Here is a 21,401-nt window from a genome sequence, read left to right on the forward strand (position 1 = left end):
TTAAATAATAGATTGTATTTCTTTTAAAGGAAGTATACTTTGTTTCCTAGAAATAAATATAAGGATCTGCATTTTCCTATCTTGATTAGTGGGACCTGGAAAAGAAGAGCGATAACTCTGTGTTTTTTTGTTTTGTTTTTTTTTTTTTTTTTGAGAATTCCTTCATCAGATAGAAAGATTTTTGTTTAGCATTTGTGGGTATAACTTTGGTGACCTATATATCCCCAAACCTTCTTATTAAAATGCCTTTACCCAGAGGGGTAATCATATTTCAGTAGTTAAGAAGGTATTTTTTAAAGGTGAGAGGCAAACATTCTTTTTTCTTCCTGAATTAAGCAGCCATGTATTCTTGACCAGCTAGAATACATTCGAAAACCTTTTTTTTTTCATTTTTCTAGTCAGTCTCAGTATGTGTCTCTCGTTCTCTCTTACATTTCTAGAAACTGTACATAACTAATCATAAAATCCTAAGCATTCTTTCTCCAGAAAGAGTATCATATCATGTTAATGAAGTGTCTCTTTCCCCAGAGTTATCTAGGTATCATGCTGCTCTTCATTTTTCTTGAAAGTTTAGTCCAGATGAATTAAAGTGCAAAAAGAAAAAAAGATAATTCCACAGTTTCTACTTCTGGTCCTTATGGTCCATGACCGATTTCTGTCTTTCATCTAAGCCCATGAAAATGTCAAATGACTACTCTTGTCATCTGCAACTTAATACTAATCCTACCTGTTTGATTCGAAGGATGTTTTGACTTTCTCATCAGTATTGGTTTGCACTTAATTCTGAAATTCACTGACTTCCCTGTTCAAGATCTCCTTTTCACTGTTTATTATAACCAAGATTTTTGGTTTGTTTTAATTTAGTCATGAGAGGGAAGCTAATGAGATGTCTATATACTTCCTAAAGCATTTAGTCCTATGGTACAGCATTAACAGGAATACTTACCTGTGGGCAAATGCTTCATTTTAATGTAAATAATCTGTAATAATAAATAAGTCAGGCCGTTTATCACAGTATGGATGGTTTTTTAAAAGGGATAGTGAAAACATTGTGGTTATTTTAGTCTTTTGTCCTGTCTAAGGGCAGTGCTGTTATGATAGTAAAATAAATTCTTTGTGCAAATAAGATGAAAATGTATGTGCTATCATGTGCTTATCCTCACTCCCTACCTCACCCCTACCTGTGCCGGGTATGATGTAATCACAGGGAGAGCAGAGCCCTGACACCCTGTACAGCACCCCCACTACTTCCTACTACTGCCTTTAAAAAACAAATTACAGAGAATATTATAACAAAACCCATACATTCGACACTGAAACAATTAATGTTACATTTTGACTCATTATTTTAATTAAAAACAAAGTCTTTGTATGATTTCTTCAAGTCCAAAGGGAAAAAAAAATCTTGTTGAAGTTTCTTTGACTCTCTTTCCATCAAATAGAGAATATTACAGTATCTTGTTTATCATTTCAGAGTTTATTGCTTTTTTCATTTTATTGCATAGCATGTAGATTTCTTTAGCTTTTCATTATTTTGAAAAAAGTAGTGATAGTATCATTTAAAAATACATTTTGAAATACTACCAAATGGCTGGTCCACGCAGACTTTTAAATATAATAATTTATAAAATAAATATGTAATAGTAGAATAAAATAGAATGCCTTTACCCTAAATCAAAAGGTCAGATTTAGAGAGTGAACTTTTGGAGGTTTATAAGCTCTGGCTTATTATTATCAAGTTTATCTTGTTCTGTGCTAAGGGATGACCCAAGTGACTCTGTATTTTGAAAGTTTTTGTTCAATGTATTATGTATTATGTATTATAACTTGTGTTTGTGGTTTACTTACCTCTTTTTAGTGTGACACTCATGATAGAATTTATTAAATTATCCCATTAAAGTCATTAGCAAGACAATAATGGCATAACAGTTTTTATAAAATACTATTTTCAGAAAATTTAGGTAGTACTCAAGTTATCATCTCTTTAAAGTTGCCAAAGCAAGTATTTCCTCTTTCTATTATTTTTTTTCTTCCTATTATTGACAAAAGTCAATAATAATAGTTTAATAATAATAGGTCAATAAGGCAGGTGATGAAGTGTGTCAGGAATGGGTTTTGATAGTTCTGGAGAACAACTAATTAAATGTTGATTTATATGTTTCTAAATCAGACTATTTATTTCACTAGTTGATTAGTATTTAACTTTTTTATAATCAACTTTATGTAAGTATTAATATTTACTAGCAGATGTAATGCCATTAAATCCAGAAATTAAAAAAAATTAAAGCATTAAAGAAATGTCCACTAAGCGTAAACATTCAAGGTATATGATGATTACCTGGGCTAATTTACCCCAAACTGTGTGCTAGCCAAATTATAATTAAATCATTTCACTAATTCCAAGGCATACAATAACTGACCTTCTTATTAAAAATGAGTAATTTAAAATTACTTTGTTATATTTTTCACTTATTAAAACTTGAGCATTTTGCATGTAATTTTTAAAAGGGCCCTGAAGGCCACATTGTAAATGCAATATTATATTCTTTTGTATACTCTAATTTAGTGGATAGTTCCCCTGTGGTTGGATGACACAGTGATTGACACATTATAATTACTGGATTTTTACATTTTTATTTTCTAATTCAAAGGGTATGAATTTTTAAGAGTATGCAATATCTATTAAAATTAATATATATAGTGTATACATGTCTGTATTTACAAGTATGTAAATATATACATATGTGTGTATCTGTGCACTACATACTAGCAATATATAGGCATACTAAGCTCCCAGAATATTATCAGTCTGCTAATTTAATAGGCAAGCGTCATTTCTTGCTTTTGTTTATATGGAATTTTTTTCACTTCAAATAAAGTTATTTCCAGTATTGATTATTGATAATTGTTTTGTGAACTATCTTTTCCTGTAATTATTTTGTTAAGTTGCATTACTTTCAAATTTGTAGAAAATTAGTGTACTGAAGATACTTATTTTTTTTACCTGCCATTTAAAGCAAATATTTTGCCAGTGTGACATTTGTACACGGATATTTGAGGATTTTATGTAGTTGAATCGTAATCCTGTGTGTATGTGCGTGTGTGTCTGTGTGTTTTGATTCTCTGTGTATGTGTGTTTTTTGTTTAGTTTGGAAAATCTTTTCACATTTCAAGGTAGTTTAAACATTTGCCTGGACTTTATTTTATTTTATGCTTTTATTTAAAAAGATATTTAAATTTGTCTTTTTATCTATCTAGAATTAATATTTGTGTATAAGGTTCAGCTCTAATTTTTTTCCAAAGAATCTATTTCTCTTTTTTTCATTTGTTGACTAATTCATCAAATACTCATTGATATTTATGTTTTCTTTTTCATATTTTGTTGCCATATGTACTTGAGTTCATGTCACAAATGTCCACTACATCTCATTCATTTATATTTTGAGTCTTAAATCACTAGCTCATAATTAGGGTTAAATTTTAGAATATATTTTAATATCCCCTAGGGTATTACTATCTCTTCTAATATTTTCTCATTCTTACCAATGTTTATTCAGATAAAATTTACCTAGTTGTTTTTTTTTTTTCAGTTTCCTAAACAAATATGGATCACTTTTCACTGAAATTAGGTTAAACCTGTAAATTTGTGTGGGTAGAACTGAACGCTTAATAATTTTATACAATTCAGTCTTTTTAATCAGGAGCACTGTATGACCATCAGAAAAGTTTTACCGTTTTCTGTTTATGGTTATCACACGTCTTGCTAATGTTCAAAACTATAATACTTTTTTGTTGCTATTGTGTTGTGAACAGATTTCTTTATTTTTTTTTCAATATATGAAGTTTATTGTCAAATTGGTTTCCATACAACACCCAGTGCTCATTCCAAAAGGTGCCCTCCTCAATACCCATCACCCACCCTCCCCTCCCTCCCACCCCCCATCAACCCTCAGTTTGTTCTCAGTTTTTGAACAGATTTCTTTATATCCACTAAGAAATCATTGCTGTTGTATAGAAAATCTAATAATGTATATGCATGTGTTGAAGGGTCTGTCCTGTTGGTGTGCTAGTTTATTAGTGATGGGGAATTCTTCCATTGGGACACACGAATAGTAAGTGTACTGGACAGATGAATGGAGTTTTATTCCTTTCAGTCAACATCTTCTATTTTCTTAGTATTCTTCTAGTTGAATGTTGTTTTCAATAAATAAATACAATGCTTTGCAAGTAGAGTAGTTCAGGGCCATTACAACTATGGGACAAACTTGATAATGTCTTATAGTGTCTCTTTTGATGTAAATCTACATTTTGTGACCTTGGGGGCATATTTCACATTAAATCATTTCACTCTTTAGAATTCCCATGTTTTGTGATATTATCAAAACAGAATTAAAAATGATTGAAATATTTTTGCCTTCTCATTTTTGTCATTCATGACAGTAAATTAAGCTATACTAATGATTTATTTAGCGTATTTTCTTAATAAGCTAGAAACCTAATGGCTTACAAACTTAAAAAGCTTAACCTGGGTTAACATCTCTCTAGGACATTCTGACAAAAGAACCATAAAGCTATGTATTAGCAGACTCTTTCTATCAGACAGTAATATTAAAATATCTTCAAAACAACTACCATTTGGAATCTTAGCTATCAAAGAAATTATTATGACTAGGTATATTAATTTATTCATGATAGCTATTTAATACATTACTATTAAAACTTAGATTTCAAAAACTTGATCTTTAGAAGAAGGAGTACACATTTTTTGCCACATAAAATAAGCATCATTGAATTTATGGTAATTATTATATTATATTACAGCTCATGGGGCATTCAGAATGGGACCACAAGCGAGGGCCAAGAGGATCACAGGTAAGTTTGTTTTCCTTTCCTTTTTTTTTTGCATTTCGTTTCTTAATGTTTTGAGCCATGAGTCTTCTAAAACTCAAGAAATAACAAGTAGAAAGAGGAAGAGGCAAATAATCATGCCATTTGTTTTTATTTAAGTTAGTTGTGATTAAAGTCTGGTTTGAAATCCCAAAGGCAGATGCCTGCGTATTCTTCCTGAGAGCTTTCTGGTATCCCAGATTGGTTGTGTTTACATGAATGTAGATTTTATATTCATCTTGTCTCTGCACAATACATTTTGATCAGCAACCCACTCTCTTGCTTTTATTCACTTCCTTTGATAATTTTTCAGTGTATTTTCTTTCTTTCTCTATCTTCCTGTTTTTGGTTAAATATTTTGAAACATAATCAAAGTAAACCCTGAACTAATTACAGATTTTGTCTCTAAATTAACTGTCTTCGTCTTAGGGAAATAGAAAGATGAAAGGACCTATTATTTTTGAAAAGAAACAAATTCTGAACCTTTCTATATTACCAGATTGTTTTCATTGTCTTACTTTATGTCTTAGGCAAGGGTAAAAGCTTCCATGACGCATTTATGCTTTTTAATGACCTAATTAGACAATGTGGATTTGTTTTGGTTCCATAATTACTTTGCCTGACAGAATAAGGACTGAGTTTTATACTAAGAAAATTCTCTGTCCTCCTAGGGTGTTTGTGAAGAAATATGAAAATCATTTATCTCCTAGTAGCCTGTGTGTTTACCTGTCTGTAGACATGCCAAATAAAAATTAAGTGGGTGGAACATTTTTACCTTTCCTGCTCACACTTTATATTTGTCACTAAAAAAATATGGCTGAAAGAAAGTTGAATATGTAGCACTGCATGTGAAAGTCTGTTGTCAACTGTGAGATTCTCTGGAGTGTTTTATGAAGCTGATGCAGACCGGCACGGTCATCAAGTTGGCATGGTAGCTATCTAATTTAGGTCATGGGAAAATAAAACCCAGTCAATCAGTTGTTTTTCGTTGAGATTTTAATAGCTGTGGTTTTATTGTTGTCCATTATCAACTTGATTAGTAAATAATATAAGCCAGGCCAATTAAGTCGGTTATCCCACAGAATTTATGCCCTGCTTTCCTTCACTCTTATTTCCCCTTCTCCATTCTCTGTCAGCTCTCCATCTGTATACATCTGTAATGTTTTAAATCAGAATTTGCCGCAAGATTGGTAATGAAGTGACGACTGTGTGGTAAATGCTTTGTGAGTCCAAACCAGTTAAAAAGTAAAGATGAGCACAAGTAAGAAATTCAACACTTCTGATAATTGCCACCAAAAACATTTTGATATTCAAAACATGCCAAGAAACTTCATGCTGACATGCCCCTTTAAAGGGATGTAGTGTTATATATGTTTGTTTAAAATTTGTGTTATTTACTCCTCATATGACCAATTTGGGTTTTTTAAGGTTTTATTTAAATTCCAGTTAATTAACCTACAGTATAATATTAGTTTCAGGTGTACTATATAGTGATTCAGAACTTCCATAGAACACCTGGTTCTCTTCACAACAAGGGCACTCCTTAATCCACATTACCTATTTAGCCCATCCCCCTACCCACCTCCCCACTGATAACCATCAGTTTGTTCTGTATAGTTAAGAGTCTCTTTCTTTGCCCCTCTCTATTTTTTTTCCTCTTGCTTGTTTCTTAAATTCCACATATGAATGAAATCATACAGTGTTTGTCTTTCTCTGACTTATTTCATTTAGCATAATACTCTCTAGTTCCATCCATATCATTCACTGACTGATAAATGGATAAAGAAAATGTGACACACACACACACACACACAGTGGAATATTACTCAACCATAAAAAGAATGAAATCTTGCTATTTGGAACCCATGTGACCTATTTGGATAGAATATATCTTCAAGTTGGAATTGGTCACTCTTATAAATTAGAAAAAAAATGTCATAAAGGCACAATATTGCTTGTGTTAAATATAAATGTAAAGAACTCAGAGTGAAAAACTTTTAAATTCTAGATACTGCATGTAGCTAGAAAACTTCAAAATTCCATATATACAAATATTTTTATAAATAAAGTTTGATCATATTTGAAAGCCCGAGATGGTTCTCAAAAGCAAAGGCATTGGAACATTCTTGCATGAACTACCATTATCAGCATCAAGGCAGTCTTAGACCTTTCAACTAGCTAAATAAGTATTCTAAACGAGTGTTCCTTTGTCTCCCTTTGATTCTTCAACACAGCTAAAAATTGCTAAGGTAGAAAGAAAAATACACATCCAAAGCTGAGAACAGTAACTACAACAAAAAACATTGTTCTTTGGAAATTTCAGATAACAAGTATTAGGTAATAATTTCTTACCTAATTTTGATTGCCCACTGGGGGGAAAAAGATACTTTATTTATGTTTTATATCATTGATCCCTTATCTTGCTATTATTTTCTGGGGTGATATGTCAAAAGCCTTTTAACCATTTCAAAGGAATTTCAGACAGTCTTCATCTGAATACAGATTTCTTAATAATTTACTAATACTCAAATCCCATCTCAGTTTAGTTTAATTGGAGACACTTAGTAAGTTTTTAAGTATTTACAATGTATACACACTGTGGCAGATCTAAGTCTGAGGAAAAACTGAGTTGTCAAGGTTACTGTGTTCCAAGAGCTCACAAGTTGTATTTGGAAGTAGAACAATATTTGAATATATAATTTTCATATAAGGCAGTCTGGTAAGTGTAAAATTAACTATATAAACAAAACATGATAGGAGTTGAAGTGGGACAGAGTATTTATCCCTAGTAAAACTACTTCTTGGAGCTGATATTGGAGGTGAGCCTTCAATGCTGGATAAGATCTTAGAAGTACAAAGAGAGGAGAAGGAAAAGCTTGAGTAAGAGTCTGAACTGGCAGAGTATAGGACATGTTTGGATATATGTGAATTTTCTTTATAACTTCTTTGTAAACATTTATTGGTTAAGGGCTGTTGCAGGAACTACAGCAAAGGAATGATTCAGAGAATGTCACGCATTATTGATTAAACGTAAGGAAGAAGTAAGGAGGGTCAAGATGTTGAAATCCAGTACTTGAGGAACTAGCACCATTCACATAGCCCAGTTTACAGAGAAGACGATGAGTTTGGTGTTTGTGATGTTACGTGAGAACATTTCCACAAGGATATTTCCACAAGGAAATATCAGACAACTACTTGAGATACCATTCTGGTGCTCTGTAGTCAGATTAGAGCTCTGTAATCAATTGAGAATGCTAATCATACATGTGATAATTGAACTACATCAGACATAGATCCTAGAGGAAGAATATTAAAAGGGAGAAATGAAAGAAAGACTGATTCTTGGGGAAGGCTAGTTGGAAGGTCTGGGATGAGCCTGGGGAGAAAATTAAAGCATGCCTATGTTCCCACTAGGAGACCATTTGAAGGAGAAATGATGCAGAATCCAAAGCAGCATACTATGAAGTTACCCTAGGAAGAAAATTGAGACAACAAACAAAGGTTCATGGAAACAAAACAAAAACATAGGAAATACCTTTCAATATAGTGATTAGCAGGACATTAGCGAGCTTTGAGAATGCCATTTTGATCGAGAAGGGATGGAAAGCAGAATACAGAAATTAAATGACAACTATAAGGTAGAATATTCTCTTGGAGTTTTGTGTTAGAAGAGAGATGGCAGCAGAAGTGAGTGAAATTTCTTTTTATGCCACAGTGAGAGGTGTGTCTCAACAGTTATTAATGGCAAAGAAAAAAGAATCTGTGTAGAGAGGAAAATAGTGAAAATTCTTGACACTGGCCTGTTTAAGGACTGGAAAAATGGTGTGGTTCAGGGAAAGGAATGTACGTTCTTCCAAAGTGGCCCTTTTGGCACCTGTTGATGTGCTTTTCTTACATGCCATCAGTCCCCTCACCAAACCCCACCATTCACCCTTTAGTCAGAAAACTGACCATGTTCTCAAAGGAACTATTGGGTAGATTCACCAAAAAGCACACATGAAGAAGTTTTGGAGAGAAAGTAGAGGCATCTATACCAGAGCAAGGTATAAGAAAAAGAGACAGATAGTACAAAGTAAAAGAAATACTGTGAGCCTAATGATTTCAGCTTTCTTGGTAGACAAAGGGTGCAAGAAGTTGATGATTAATAGTGGAACATCTTGAATGGTAGAAAAATAGATGGAATATATTTGTTTTGGGTATCTAAGAAAAGGGGACTGGCTTGATGTTTGAGTATCAAGAAGTACCTAGTAAAAGCAGAGGCATTTTCTGTGAGTGGGTAGCCTGTAAGACAAATTTTCACCCCTTTTGTGTTGATTTACAACACCACCAATATATGTCAGGCACTTTCTTTAGCCTTTAAGGGGTCAAACCTGAACTGAACAACTTTGGTCTTCAAGAAGCACACAGTTTTACCTGAAGTCAGCCTTAGCTAGAGGATAAAAAATAATCAGCTAGTGGTTTCTTTTAATATTTTTATTTATTTTTGAGAGAGAGAGAGAGGGAGGGGGAGGGAGGGAGGAAGGGAGAAAGGGAGAGATAGCACAAGTGTGCAAGGGAGGGGCAGAGAGAGAGGGAGACACAGAATCTGAAGCAGGCTCCAGGCTCAGAGCTGTCAGTGTAGAGCCCAATGTGGGCTGAAACTTGTGAAGCCTAAGATCCTGACCTGAGTAGAAGACAGATGCTTAACCAATGAGCCACCCAGGTGCCCCCCAGCAACTGTTGAGAGGATTAGTCATTATCAAGATAGAGTTAAGCTTATCTTGGATTTCCCCCCATGTGTTTATTACTAAGTAAAAGATTTTCTCAAATTTGATGTGATTCTCCAAAATTGTATCATGTGTGCACTATTACAGATAATAAGGGGTACCCTTCAAATATTTATCATATGGAAAAATGTATATCTTGTTTCAAGTAAACTGTACCACTTAATTGCATATGACTTTTCAGACTCAATAATAATTTAATTCAAATTGATTTATTGCAATAATTTTGTGACATAATTTATGAACTCACTGACAGCTTTCTGACTGTCTCTTCTTCCTCTTCCTCCCCTTCCCCCTCTCCCTTTTCTTCCTCTCCATCCCCTTCCTCCTCTTCTCCCTCTTTTTTCTCCCCATCCTCCCTTTCTTCTGTCTTCTCCCTTCTCCTCTTCCCCGCCCCCCCCCCATCTTCTTCCTTCTTCCCCTCCTCCTTTTCCTTCTCCACCATGTTCTTAAAGTATATATTCCCAAATAGTAGATATTCCAAATTAGGGAATATGCTAAAAGATTAACTTCCAACAGCATGGAGAACTCTTTCCTCTGGCAGCATTCCCAGTAATACCAAATGAAGTCAGGGATGAAATTCTCAGAAGGCAATTAGTTTTTTATTTTTCCTTAAATTCTTGAAGAAAAGTTTTCCAGTGGGAAGTGAAGAAGGGCAATAGAAAATCACTCTCCTTTGAAAAGGTTAAAAATGTGAGGAGTGGATTCCAAGGAGTCTTGTGGGAAAAGATTACTTTAATTTGTGAGCTTGCTAAGATTTTAATATACTAGGAACCAGCAGGCTCTTCTTTACCAATAGTTAGAGACTAGCAGGTTCCTTAGTTGTTTAGTAAATTAGTGATGATTGACAGAGTACCAGTCAGGATTCATCAAATAGACTTAAGAGCACTTATTGAAGAAACAGCTTTTTGTGTGATTTATGTAATTCTGTAGACAATGAAATTCTGGTTTGTATGTCCCTAAATAAGTGAAGTAATGTGTATATAATAGAAGAGCACAGCTAAGTATTCTGATGGGGAAAAATAAGTTATCAGATACACTAAGCTATTGGTATGCTTAAAAATGAAACAAAGATGGATCTGTAACATATCAATATTTATGGGATGCAGCAAAAGCAGTTTTAAGAGGAAAGTTCATAGAGTCTACCTCAAGAAATAAGAGAAGTCTCCAACAATCTAACTTTCTACCTCAAGGAACTAAGAAAGAAGAAATGAAGGCCAAGGATAGTAGAAAGAAGGAAATTATAGAGATTAGAGAAGAAATAGATGATGTAGAGACTAAAAAGAAAGTTAAAATAAAAGCTGTTCTTTGAAAAGATAAAAGTTGATTAACTTTTTGTTGGACTCACCAAGAAAAAAGAGAAGACTCAAAATCAGAGATGGAAGAGGAGATGTTATAACTGATACCACAGAAATACAAAGGATCATAAGAGGATCAGTCTCTTATAAGACTAATGTGAACAATTATATTCCAGTAAATTGGACAACCCAAACGGAATGGATAAATTTCTGTAAACATACAACCTACCAAGGCTGAGTCATGATGAAATAAAAAATCTGAACAAACCAATGACTAGCAGGGAGATTGAGTCAGTAATCAAAAAGTTCCAACAATCAAAAGTCTGGGACCGGATGGTTTCACTGGTGAATTCTACCAAATATTCAAAGAAGAATTAATAACATTCCTTGTCACACTCTTTTAAAAAATAAAAGAGGAGAAACTCTTTCAAACATACTTAATCTGGTACCAAAATCAGACAAGAATGACTCACAAAAAGAAAACTACAGGGCAATATCTCTAATGAACATCGATGTGAAAATTCTTAACACAATATTAGAAAATCAAAATCAACAATACATTAAAAGGATCATACACTGTAATTAAGTGGGATTTGTTTCAAGGATGCAAAGATGGTCCAACATTCACAAATCAGTCAATGTGATATACACCACATTAACAAGGTGAAGGATGAAAATGATATAGTAATCTTGGTATATGTAGATAAAGTGACAGAATTCAGCATCCATTTATAATTAAAAACTCCCAACTTCCTTCCCACGGAAGGAATGTATCTTAATGTATTAAAGGCCAGATATGAAAAGCCCATCGCTAATATCATATTCAACAGTGAAAAGCTGAAGATATTTCTTGTAGGATCAGGAATAGATATTCACTCTTACCACTTTTATTCAATATAGTACTGGAAATCTTAGCCAGAGTGATGGGGCAAAATAAAAGGAAAAAAAACAAAACAAAACAAACAACAACAAAAAACTACCGAAGGCATCTAAATTGAAAAGAAGAACTAAAATTGTCTCTATTTGCAGATGTGTTGATATTATATATAGAAAACCTTGAAGACTCCATTAAAAAACTGTTAGAACTAATAAGTGGCTTCAATAAAGGTGCAGGATATGAAATCAACACCCAAAAATCTGTTAAGTTTCATTACACTAATAATGAACTATCAGAAATAGAAATTAAGAAAACAATCTCATTTATAATTGCATCAAAAAGGACAAAATACCTAAGAATCAATTTAATGAAGGAAGCAAAAGACCTGTCTATTGAAAGCTATAGGGCATTAATGAAAGAAATTAAAGACATAAGTAAATGGAACGATATTCTGTGCTCATGAATTCAAAGAATTAATATTGTTAAAATTTTCATACTTCCCAAAGCAAACTAAGATTTAGTGTAATCCATATCAGGATTCCAATGGCATTTTCACAGAAATAGAATAATCCTAAAATTTTCATGGAACAACACACACACACACACACACCAACTAAAGAGCCAAAGCAATCCTGAGAAAGGACAAAGTTTGATGCATCATACTCCCTGATTTCAAACTGTATTACAAAGCTATTACAATTAAAACAGTATGATTTTGGCATAAAAACAGACACATGGGTCAGTGAAACAGAATGGAGAGCCCAAAAATAAACCTACACACATATGGTCAATTTATGACAAAAGAGCCAACAATATACAGTGGGTAAAGTATTATTAAATTATTAAAGCCTCTCTTTAATAAATGGTATTTGGAAAATTGGACAGCCATATGCAAAAGAATGATGCTGGGTTACTATCTTACACCATACACAAAAGACAACTTTAAATGGTTTGAAGATATGAATATGAGACCTGAAACCATAAAACTCCTAGGCAAAAACATAGGTAGTACGCACCTTGACATTGGTATTGGCAATAAATATTTTTTTTAATCTGACACCCAAAGCAAAAGCAACAAAAGGAAAAATTAACATCAAACTGAAAAGCTTCTAAGCACCAACAAAATGAAAAGGCAAACCACCGACTAAGAGAAAATCCTCGTTAGGTCTTATGTCTGACAAAAGGCTAATATCCAAAACATACATAGAACTCCTACAACTCAATAGGGAAAACATAATTTGATTAAAAAATAGGTAGAGTATCTGACTAGACATATTTCCAGAGAAGTATACAGATGGCCAACAGGGATGTGAAAAGATGCTCAACATCATTAATCATAAGGGAAATACAAATCAAAACCACATGATTTATCACCTCACACCTGTCAAAATGATTATTACCAAAAAGATAAGAAATAACAGTGTTGGTGAGCATGTGGACTAAGGAGAACTCTTGTCCATTGTCGATAGGAATGTAAATTGATGCACCACTGTGGAGAACAGGCTTCCTCTAAAAATGAAAAATAAAACTACCATATAATTCAGCAGTTCCACCTCTGGGTATTTTTCCAAAGCAACTGAAACACCAATTTGAAAAGATACCTGCACGCCACCTTCATTGTAATGCTGTTTACAATAGACAAGACATGGAAACAACGTAAGTGTTCATTGATAAGTGAATGGATAAATAAATTATTATATGTATTATATACACATACCCCCACACATCAGTGGAATATTATTAAGCCAGAGAGAAGAACGGAATCTTGGGATTTGAGACAATGTGGATGGACCTCCACAGCATTATCTAAGTGAAATAAGTCAGAGAAAGATAATACTATATGGTGTCTCTTCAATGTGGAGTACTAAAAAAAAATTATTACAGAGAATGGGCTGTTGGTTGCAAGAGGTAGGGAGTAGGAGATAGAAATGGGTGAAGTGTTTTTGGTTTAAACAAACTGAATAAAAATTTTAAAAATATTAAAAGTAAGTAAGTAAATTATCTGTGTCTTATTTAGTAGCATGGCTTTAAGTGTCTATCACATACAAGAAACTCCAAACTATGAAACTTCTAGAATAAGAAGCATATATGTAGATAAATTAGCTTTTGCAGTAATATTTTAAGTCTTAAGGATGGATTTTGATGGCAAGTTATCATACTTGAGTATCCTGTCCACTCAGGTGTTCAAGAGAATGATACTTGACAGCTACTCAAGTTGATAACTTAAGCATTTGCATCCTAAGGATCTAATTCAGGGCAAAGCAATTCTTTTCTATATTAAATAATTTGCTTTTGTTACGAGAGTAATTTAAATGCTGTCCAGGTTTACCTGGAATAATGCCATATAAATTTATTAAAGTTAATTTCATTTAATACATTTTGAAAGACAACCATCCAGATTTTTCAGGAATTTATTCCAAGGGATTAATGTAGGGATTAATGCAGATTGGGAATCCATGATTACATTGCCCAAACTCCTGATGTATTACCAAGGAATAATTCATATCCTAGATGAAGCTAGCTGCCAGCGTTAACTTTTTCTGCAAACACAGTGTTTTTCCCTTGTACTTCCTTCTCATTTTTTACTTTACCATGTATTAATCTAATAATTATTATCATTTTTTGGCATCTCTCCAAGGGAATATTTTTATTGTTGTTGTGTTGTAAAATTTGTTTGAATTTTGTTTATATGGGCCAAAATGCCAAGTATTTGCCTGGGCCCTACATGTTTTAGGAATGGCCTTGTCGTCTCATACAATAGAGGCAGGAAAGGACCTGATTGTTTAATACTTATTGAATGACCCTCTTATCTTGGAGGCTGTGGACATCATTTACATGACATGTACCTTATACTTGTTTTTGTTAAATCAGAACTTTTTGGTACATCTAAAAAACAAAACTGCCCATTAAATCCTCCTCTGAGTGTTTTAAATTTTACCCATTAGGTCTAAATTTTTGGATAATCTCTCCCCCATATTCTGTGAAATTGCTTTTATCTGGTGTTATTTTACTGTTATGTCTTTAATTTACGTTGACACACTTTATAAGGTACAGTCTTAAAAATTTGTCCTGATGCTAACATCCAAAGAGGACACATAGACATTTCTTTTTATCTCAGTTCAGAGAAAGGGAAATGGTGTTTCTCTTTAACAACTGAACCCAGTGGTTTATTACTTCTCCAGCATCTCTGGTCTCTCCCCAGTAGAGGCCAGTAGCAAACTCCCTAGTAGAGGCCACCCACAGTTCATATGATAATGAAAAATGTGTCCAGACATGGTCAAGTGCCCCCTGGGAGGCAAAATTGCCTCAGGTTGAGAACCACTGAGATTACAGCATAATCTCTTTGCTATACATATAAAAGATAATAAATAAATATTTACTAATGAATGTTGATATTGCATATAGGAATATGGGAAAATACTTTTTAGGTGTAGCTTTTGAGCTTTCAGGTTCCATCTTTAAGTCTACTAAGCAATTTTAAAGAGCATATTCATTTTGTTATGAGGTAGTTACTCACAGTAGAATCATTCCTAGGAAACTAGGAGGAGAAAATGCACTGTTTCCACACGTAAGCATCCAAGTGATTCAGAAGAACAACCTTAAAGAGAACATGGCTGTGTCTATGCAGTGTTGCACAGAATGTATTTCTGGTGAATTGATGGATGGCCTTGAGTGAATCACTCTTCATCAAGGTCCCTGGTCTCTAAAAAGGCATTGATCGATGAACAGGAATTAAACAAGTCCACAGAAATAAAAGGGGAAATTGCCACTGGCATTTATGCTCTCCTCCCTCCATATTTATAGATTAGTAGAAATGTTGTTCAGTAATTATTGAATGACCCTCTTGTTTGGGGACTGTGGACAACATTCACGTGGCATGTATACTGCCTTATGCCTGTTTTTGCCCAATCAGAGGCTTGTGGTCCATTATATGAAACACAACAAAGAAATGAAACAAGCAGCTGGAGATGACACACGTTTATCTGCAGGAGCTATAAATAACTTAAGCGATCGTACAATGTAATAAGTGTATAAAAGTATACTTTGAAGAAAATAAAAACAAAAATAATTCTTTTCATTTGTTAGAATAACAGAAGAAAGATAGACTATCTAGAGAACTGTTAGTTTTGTCTTGGAATTGAAATGCCTGACAGAGGGAGGTAATTTTTACTGCAGGCTGGATGATTTTATGCAATCTCTGGCATAGAGTAAGATCTCGTTCTTCATTCATTATGGAACGTGCTCTACAAGGAAAGCTTTGGGGGTTGAGTTTTTAAATTTTTACTCATAGATAAAGCTGATGAAAAAAGATGGAGTTGAACATCGTTAGATTTTCATGGGAGACAAAAATCCAAGGCTAGGATATATTGACTTGAACAAACCGTCCTGTAGAGCAATAGGTGAAGGTGAGGTGAAGTGAAGGTCATATGAAAATTAGAAAGCCAGTTAACTATAAGGGGTGAATAAAGGCAACAGAAATAAGAAGTGACTGCAAGAAAGAAAAATAACTGATCTTTTAAAGTGAACATGGACATCTGTTTTGGTATACTAACAAAAACAAAACAAGACAAAACCCAAGATGCAGGTTTTTAAGCATCTTCTTTGTATAATTGGTAGACATTTGGAGACAGTGAATGTTATCATTTAATTTCTTAATGCAAATCTAGGTTACATGCAAAAATATACATTTCTAATACATAACAATCTTATGGAATTTTCCTTTGCTTCTTTTGTAGGGGATGAACTAAAAACTTATTTAAGAGATTTCCCCACATGATTTTATATTGTCATCAAAGCTACTGATTTTTTTTTATAACATTTTACATTGGAGAAGGAGGTTGCTTGGCAGTTGTGTTCTCAATTTAAGTGATTGTCCCATTTTGCGTAGAATAAAGCCATTGTGTAAAATCAAGTAAATCTAAGGAACGGGGGCTAATAATTACAAAGCAAAATCTTGGCGCAACATTAGAGATATTAGCGAACTGAAATTTCTCAAAATTCACAAAACTGAAGCTTCTTGTCAAGTCTGATTTTCCAGACCATAGGGAGGGTTTTTGTTTGTTTGTTTTTGTTTTCTTTTTGTGGTGATGCCTTATGCAATGACCCATTCCCAGCAAACTCTTCGTTTTACTAGTTAAAGCTTGTTCTCATTGGCAATCTGCAGGTTATCAAACTTGAATCAAAATAGTTTGGTTGCTGAATTATATGGCTGTATGGTTAAATACTTCTGGGTGACAGTACGTACTTGGATCTCTACAACTATTTCCATTTTAGAATTTTGTAACCATGTTGTTTTCTTTTCAAATCGTTTTAACCCCAAGTGTACAGAAAGTTGTTTACACACCATCAGTGATACACACTTACGTGAGCAATTAAAAAAAAGTTTAGGAGAAAAACTCTCAGAAGGAGATTATGGGTGAGACCAACAGATGGAATGCAAATTTCAAAAGTTAAACCAACGTGATCATTCAGGAAGATAAAGAAGTGCAAACAGATGTAAAAGCTCTAGTTCTCCAAGGATTGAAAGCAAAGGAATGGAAAGAAGTTGTCTATCAAAAATGATACAAAAGAGACCCAAGGGAAAAAGGATTAGTCAATAGAGGAAATATTATTTCATGAAGCGAAATAAGGACATGACCATTGCAGCCATGTTGAGAAGGTTAACATGCATAAAACATTGCATAAAAGCCCTTTGATCCTGGGCATCATGATTTGGGGCAGCGGTGGGGGGTGGGGTTTGCATGCCTTAAACCCATTTTTACTAGTCAGGATTACTGTGACTCACTGCCATAACTTGTTGACATTTCTCTGGTACTTCAAGAATGTGTCAGTGTGATACATACTTGTGTTTTTAGGCCTCTTACAGTTTTTTCAAAAATATTCCAATGCACCAAGTCAATTTGTGAAAACTAATCCCAGTGTAATTTTGTTTCCATTTTGATGTAGAAATACAGCATGACTTTACATAAGTTTTGGCAAATACTGTAGTGTCATCCCAACAGTCAGTTTTATTTTATGCTGATTATGGTAACTCCATACCCCAAACAGTAGATTTTTAATGAATATTTCCAAAATAAATGGAAGCATGTTGAAATTTAATAACTTACAGTTTAATTTAGTAAGTTTTGTTGAATCAGGGTGTTCTGAAGAAATTTCTATTAATCCACCGTAAAATATAGCATCTCCCTAGGATTTATTGAAATGATTTCTAAAGTGTAAAATAATAAGGCCAAAAAGCCTTTTGTTCTATTTATGCTATTCCTTTGTCTTCCAATTTCTCTCTTTCAAAGCTTACAGGTAAGTTGAAATTCCCTCCTTTTAATATCTTTGATGCCATATTGTAGGATGGTATTTGATTACTTGAACTGTAAACTGCCATTATGATCTGAGGAAAAGTTGTATTGATATTAATGTAGGAGAAGATAGAATTTAAATATATACTTTTCCATATTGGAACATGTGTTCCTCTCATTCTCCAGACCCCTGTGGCTTCTCCCTCCCTTTCTCCTCCCCGCTTTGTTCTCATGACATGGACTTTTTGAGTGCAGGAGTGGTCCTGTCTCATGCAGCGCAGAGATCTGAAATTTACATAAGGACTTTAATAGAAACTTGTGACACATGATATGACCAGGCTTTTCATTATTGTTTTGCTATTTATTTGGCTTAAAACCAGTGGAACAAACTGAACTTGGCATTGCTATTTCTGTTCAAAAAGAAGAAAAATATATAATTTTACTATTTCTTATGTTTTCGTCTTGGCACCGCGGCTTTTGTTTATGGAAAAAGATAGGAGAGGAAAGTGCATTATTTTAACTTCACATGATAAATAATCATACCAAACTAAAATTCCCTTAAAAAGCATTTGTTATTTTTTTAAATTATCATTATTGCAATGCACGCTGCCACTAAGTCAGTGCAAGCTTGAGAAATAATATTAATATTTTGTTTAACATTATAGGTTCAAATGCATCACTAAGATTATATTAATGTATTCCATTAGAATTCAACTAGTTTCTGTGCCTGTGCATGAAAGGGAAACCTTCCATTTTATTATGGATGTTATTTCCTCTTCATAAATCCTTACAGAATTTATGGAAAAGCATTTTGATTACTCTTCTTTTTTTTAAGAGAGAGAGGGGGGAGAGTGCATGCTTGTACCCACCTGCAAGCAGGGGAGGGGCAGAGAGAGAGGGGGGAGATTTACTTTTGATAAAAATGATTTACCTTTGGTAAAAATGATAACTCACACTTTATTGTTAAACTTACTTGTAAGTGTTTTATGGACGTAGCTACTTGGAAATATTAACTATTTTTATCTGAAGTAAATTTATACCAAATAATAAAGAAAAATGGGAATATAAGTAATGTCTGACTTACAAATGTTTCAAAGAGGTTCTGTTTTCATCATTTTATGCACTGATTGTCATGAAAATTTGAATTGGGAGATGCAGTAGGGGAAATAAACAATTTTCCCAGACTGAACAGCATATTATCCATATTAAGTGCATACATAGCTTATAGGAGATGCTATGTTACACTGAATATCAAATAGTTGAAGACTTTCTCCCTTTTTTTATATATTTCAAACATGCAGCAAAGTACAGTGAACAATGTACAAAACCATATGCTTACTACTTAGACTTAATAAATATTAACATTATGCTACATTTGAATTTTTTTATTAATTGATGATTGCTTAGAAATACTTATTAAACTTTTTTATAACATGTACACTTTTCTCATTAAGAGATATGTATTTAGTTAAATTTATTTCACTATACTTGACAATGGGAATGCATAGAATGTGGAAAAAATTAGTATGGAAAAGAATTAGAGAATCTGGAAAGGAATGTGGAAAAAATTAGTTTTTCAAGGAGATAAGCAAGATGCAGGGGTTTTTTTGTATGTAAGCAGTACATTAATAAATATGTATACAAGTAATATCTATTTTAACACCATTTGGAATAAGCTGGTGGTGTATGACCAACATTTAAATAAATACATATCCAGAAACAGGGTTAACATAAATGTGTGAGATAGTCAAAGCATGCCCTGTATTAAAATAATCTCTTTGGAGATATTAAGAAAAGAATATAAGAAATTTTATTAACATTAAATATTCTCTTCTAACAACATTAAATATTCTCTTCTAATTCTCTAAAGCTAATAACAATTAGCTTTGTTAACTAGACCTAAATTTCTTTTAAATCGTATTTTAGAAAATCATCCCTGTATGGGTCATCAGATCAACTTCTTACAATCAACTGTATGTAAAATTGGAAATGGATGTTACTATCTATCCCTGTAATGTTTTCTAAAAGTGTTACTTTCTATACATTGCACATAAATATTTAATGGTTCTTTTAACAGCTTAAAAGACAAAGATGTTTGATATATTTTTATTTTAAAAGTGTAATTATTTATGTAGGAGTTAGAGTTATCAATAGTGTATTCATCTCTTCAAAACCTTACAAGGGTTGTCACATTTGCATACACAGTGAATAGTTTTTGCAGAGAAGAATCAAAAAATAAAATAAGAATTGTAAAAATCCTTAAGATACCACCCTATTTAACATTTTTATTGATGACTAGTTTGGACAAAAAATGCACACTTATATTTTTTGTTAAACATAGGATATGAAGCTTATATTTGAATAATAGAGTATATTTTCATTAAACTCCAGCTAAAATACTAAACCAAAAAAGATTAAATTGAAGAGGAGGAGACAAAATTTTGCACTTAAGTTTTCAATAAATTTCTAGTATGAAGGTGCCTGCATATTTTTATAAACAAGTGAAGAAATAGAAAAAAGGCTTAAAGGTCCGGGTTAACTTCAAGCCCAAATCATGGCTTTTTCTAATAGCATGTGCAAACTTGGGCTCTATTAGCAGTGGTTAGCAATGGCATGCAGAGAAGCAGTCATCTAATAAAATCTGCACTGGCGACATGAAACCTGCAGTGTTGCATTCAATTCACATTCCCAGATCTCACGAAGGGTGTTGAAAAGCTGATCCATTTACACAGAAGATCACCATGTGTAGACAGTATGGGAGAAAGAGTGCTTTCTTGAGTCGTCAGAAGTAGTAGGATGTTGAAGGGGAGTGCAAATTCTTTTTTTCTCTTTGAAGTCCTATAAGATGCTATTTGAATAAATGGATAGAACCCAAGAGCAGTCAAATTTTGATTGGATATGAGGAGGACATTTCTGGCTCTTCAAATTGACCTAGGAATAAAATAATAGTGCCCCTGACTATGAAGTTGTTTAAATGATTGTTATGTAGAATGGTTTCTATTACAGCAGATGATCTAACCTAGTAAGAGTGTGTCTCCTGATTGTTTCTGAACAGTGATTAATAGACAAGATACTAAAATCTCAACCTCCTAAGTTAGTGTAACTCAGAGAAGAGTCCTGTTATGCTTTTCATTTGATGGAAATTTCCAAATCTGGGGAAACCATAAGTTTTAAACTCAGATATAGACCATATTCTTTATAGAGTATTCCATATAGAGTATAGAGTTTCCCTTGGGGAGTGGCTTTAAAGCCATCATTTACATGGATTAGCAATATATATCCA

General features: G+C 33.3%; 1 protein-coding gene across 4 annotated transcripts in view; it reads left to right on the top strand.

Moving 5' to 3' along the window:
- Positions 1 to 21,401, top strand: part of PDE3A (phosphodiesterase 3A) — a 526,332-nt gene that overhangs the window by 395,276 nt on the left and 109,655 nt on the right. For 3 of the 4 annotated variants that reach the window (XM_053225916.1, XM_015074658.3, XM_053225917.1), the window contains one exon: positions 4,822 to 4,872. The exons of the other annotated variant lie outside the window; for it this stretch is intronic. In XM_053225916.1, coding sequence (XP_053081891.1) covers positions 4,822 to 4,872 — 51 coding nt within the window. The remainder of the gene's footprint in view (positions 1 to 4,821; positions 4,873 to 21,401) is intronic. 4 annotated transcript variants of the gene reach the window in all.

Source organism: Acinonyx jubatus, chromosome B4 (assembly GCF_027475565.1).
Source record: "Acinonyx jubatus isolate Ajub_Pintada_27869175 chromosome B4, VMU_Ajub_asm_v1.0, whole genome shotgun sequence".
Classification (NCBI taxonomy): domain Eukaryota; kingdom Metazoa; phylum Chordata; class Mammalia; order Carnivora; family Felidae; genus Acinonyx; species Acinonyx jubatus.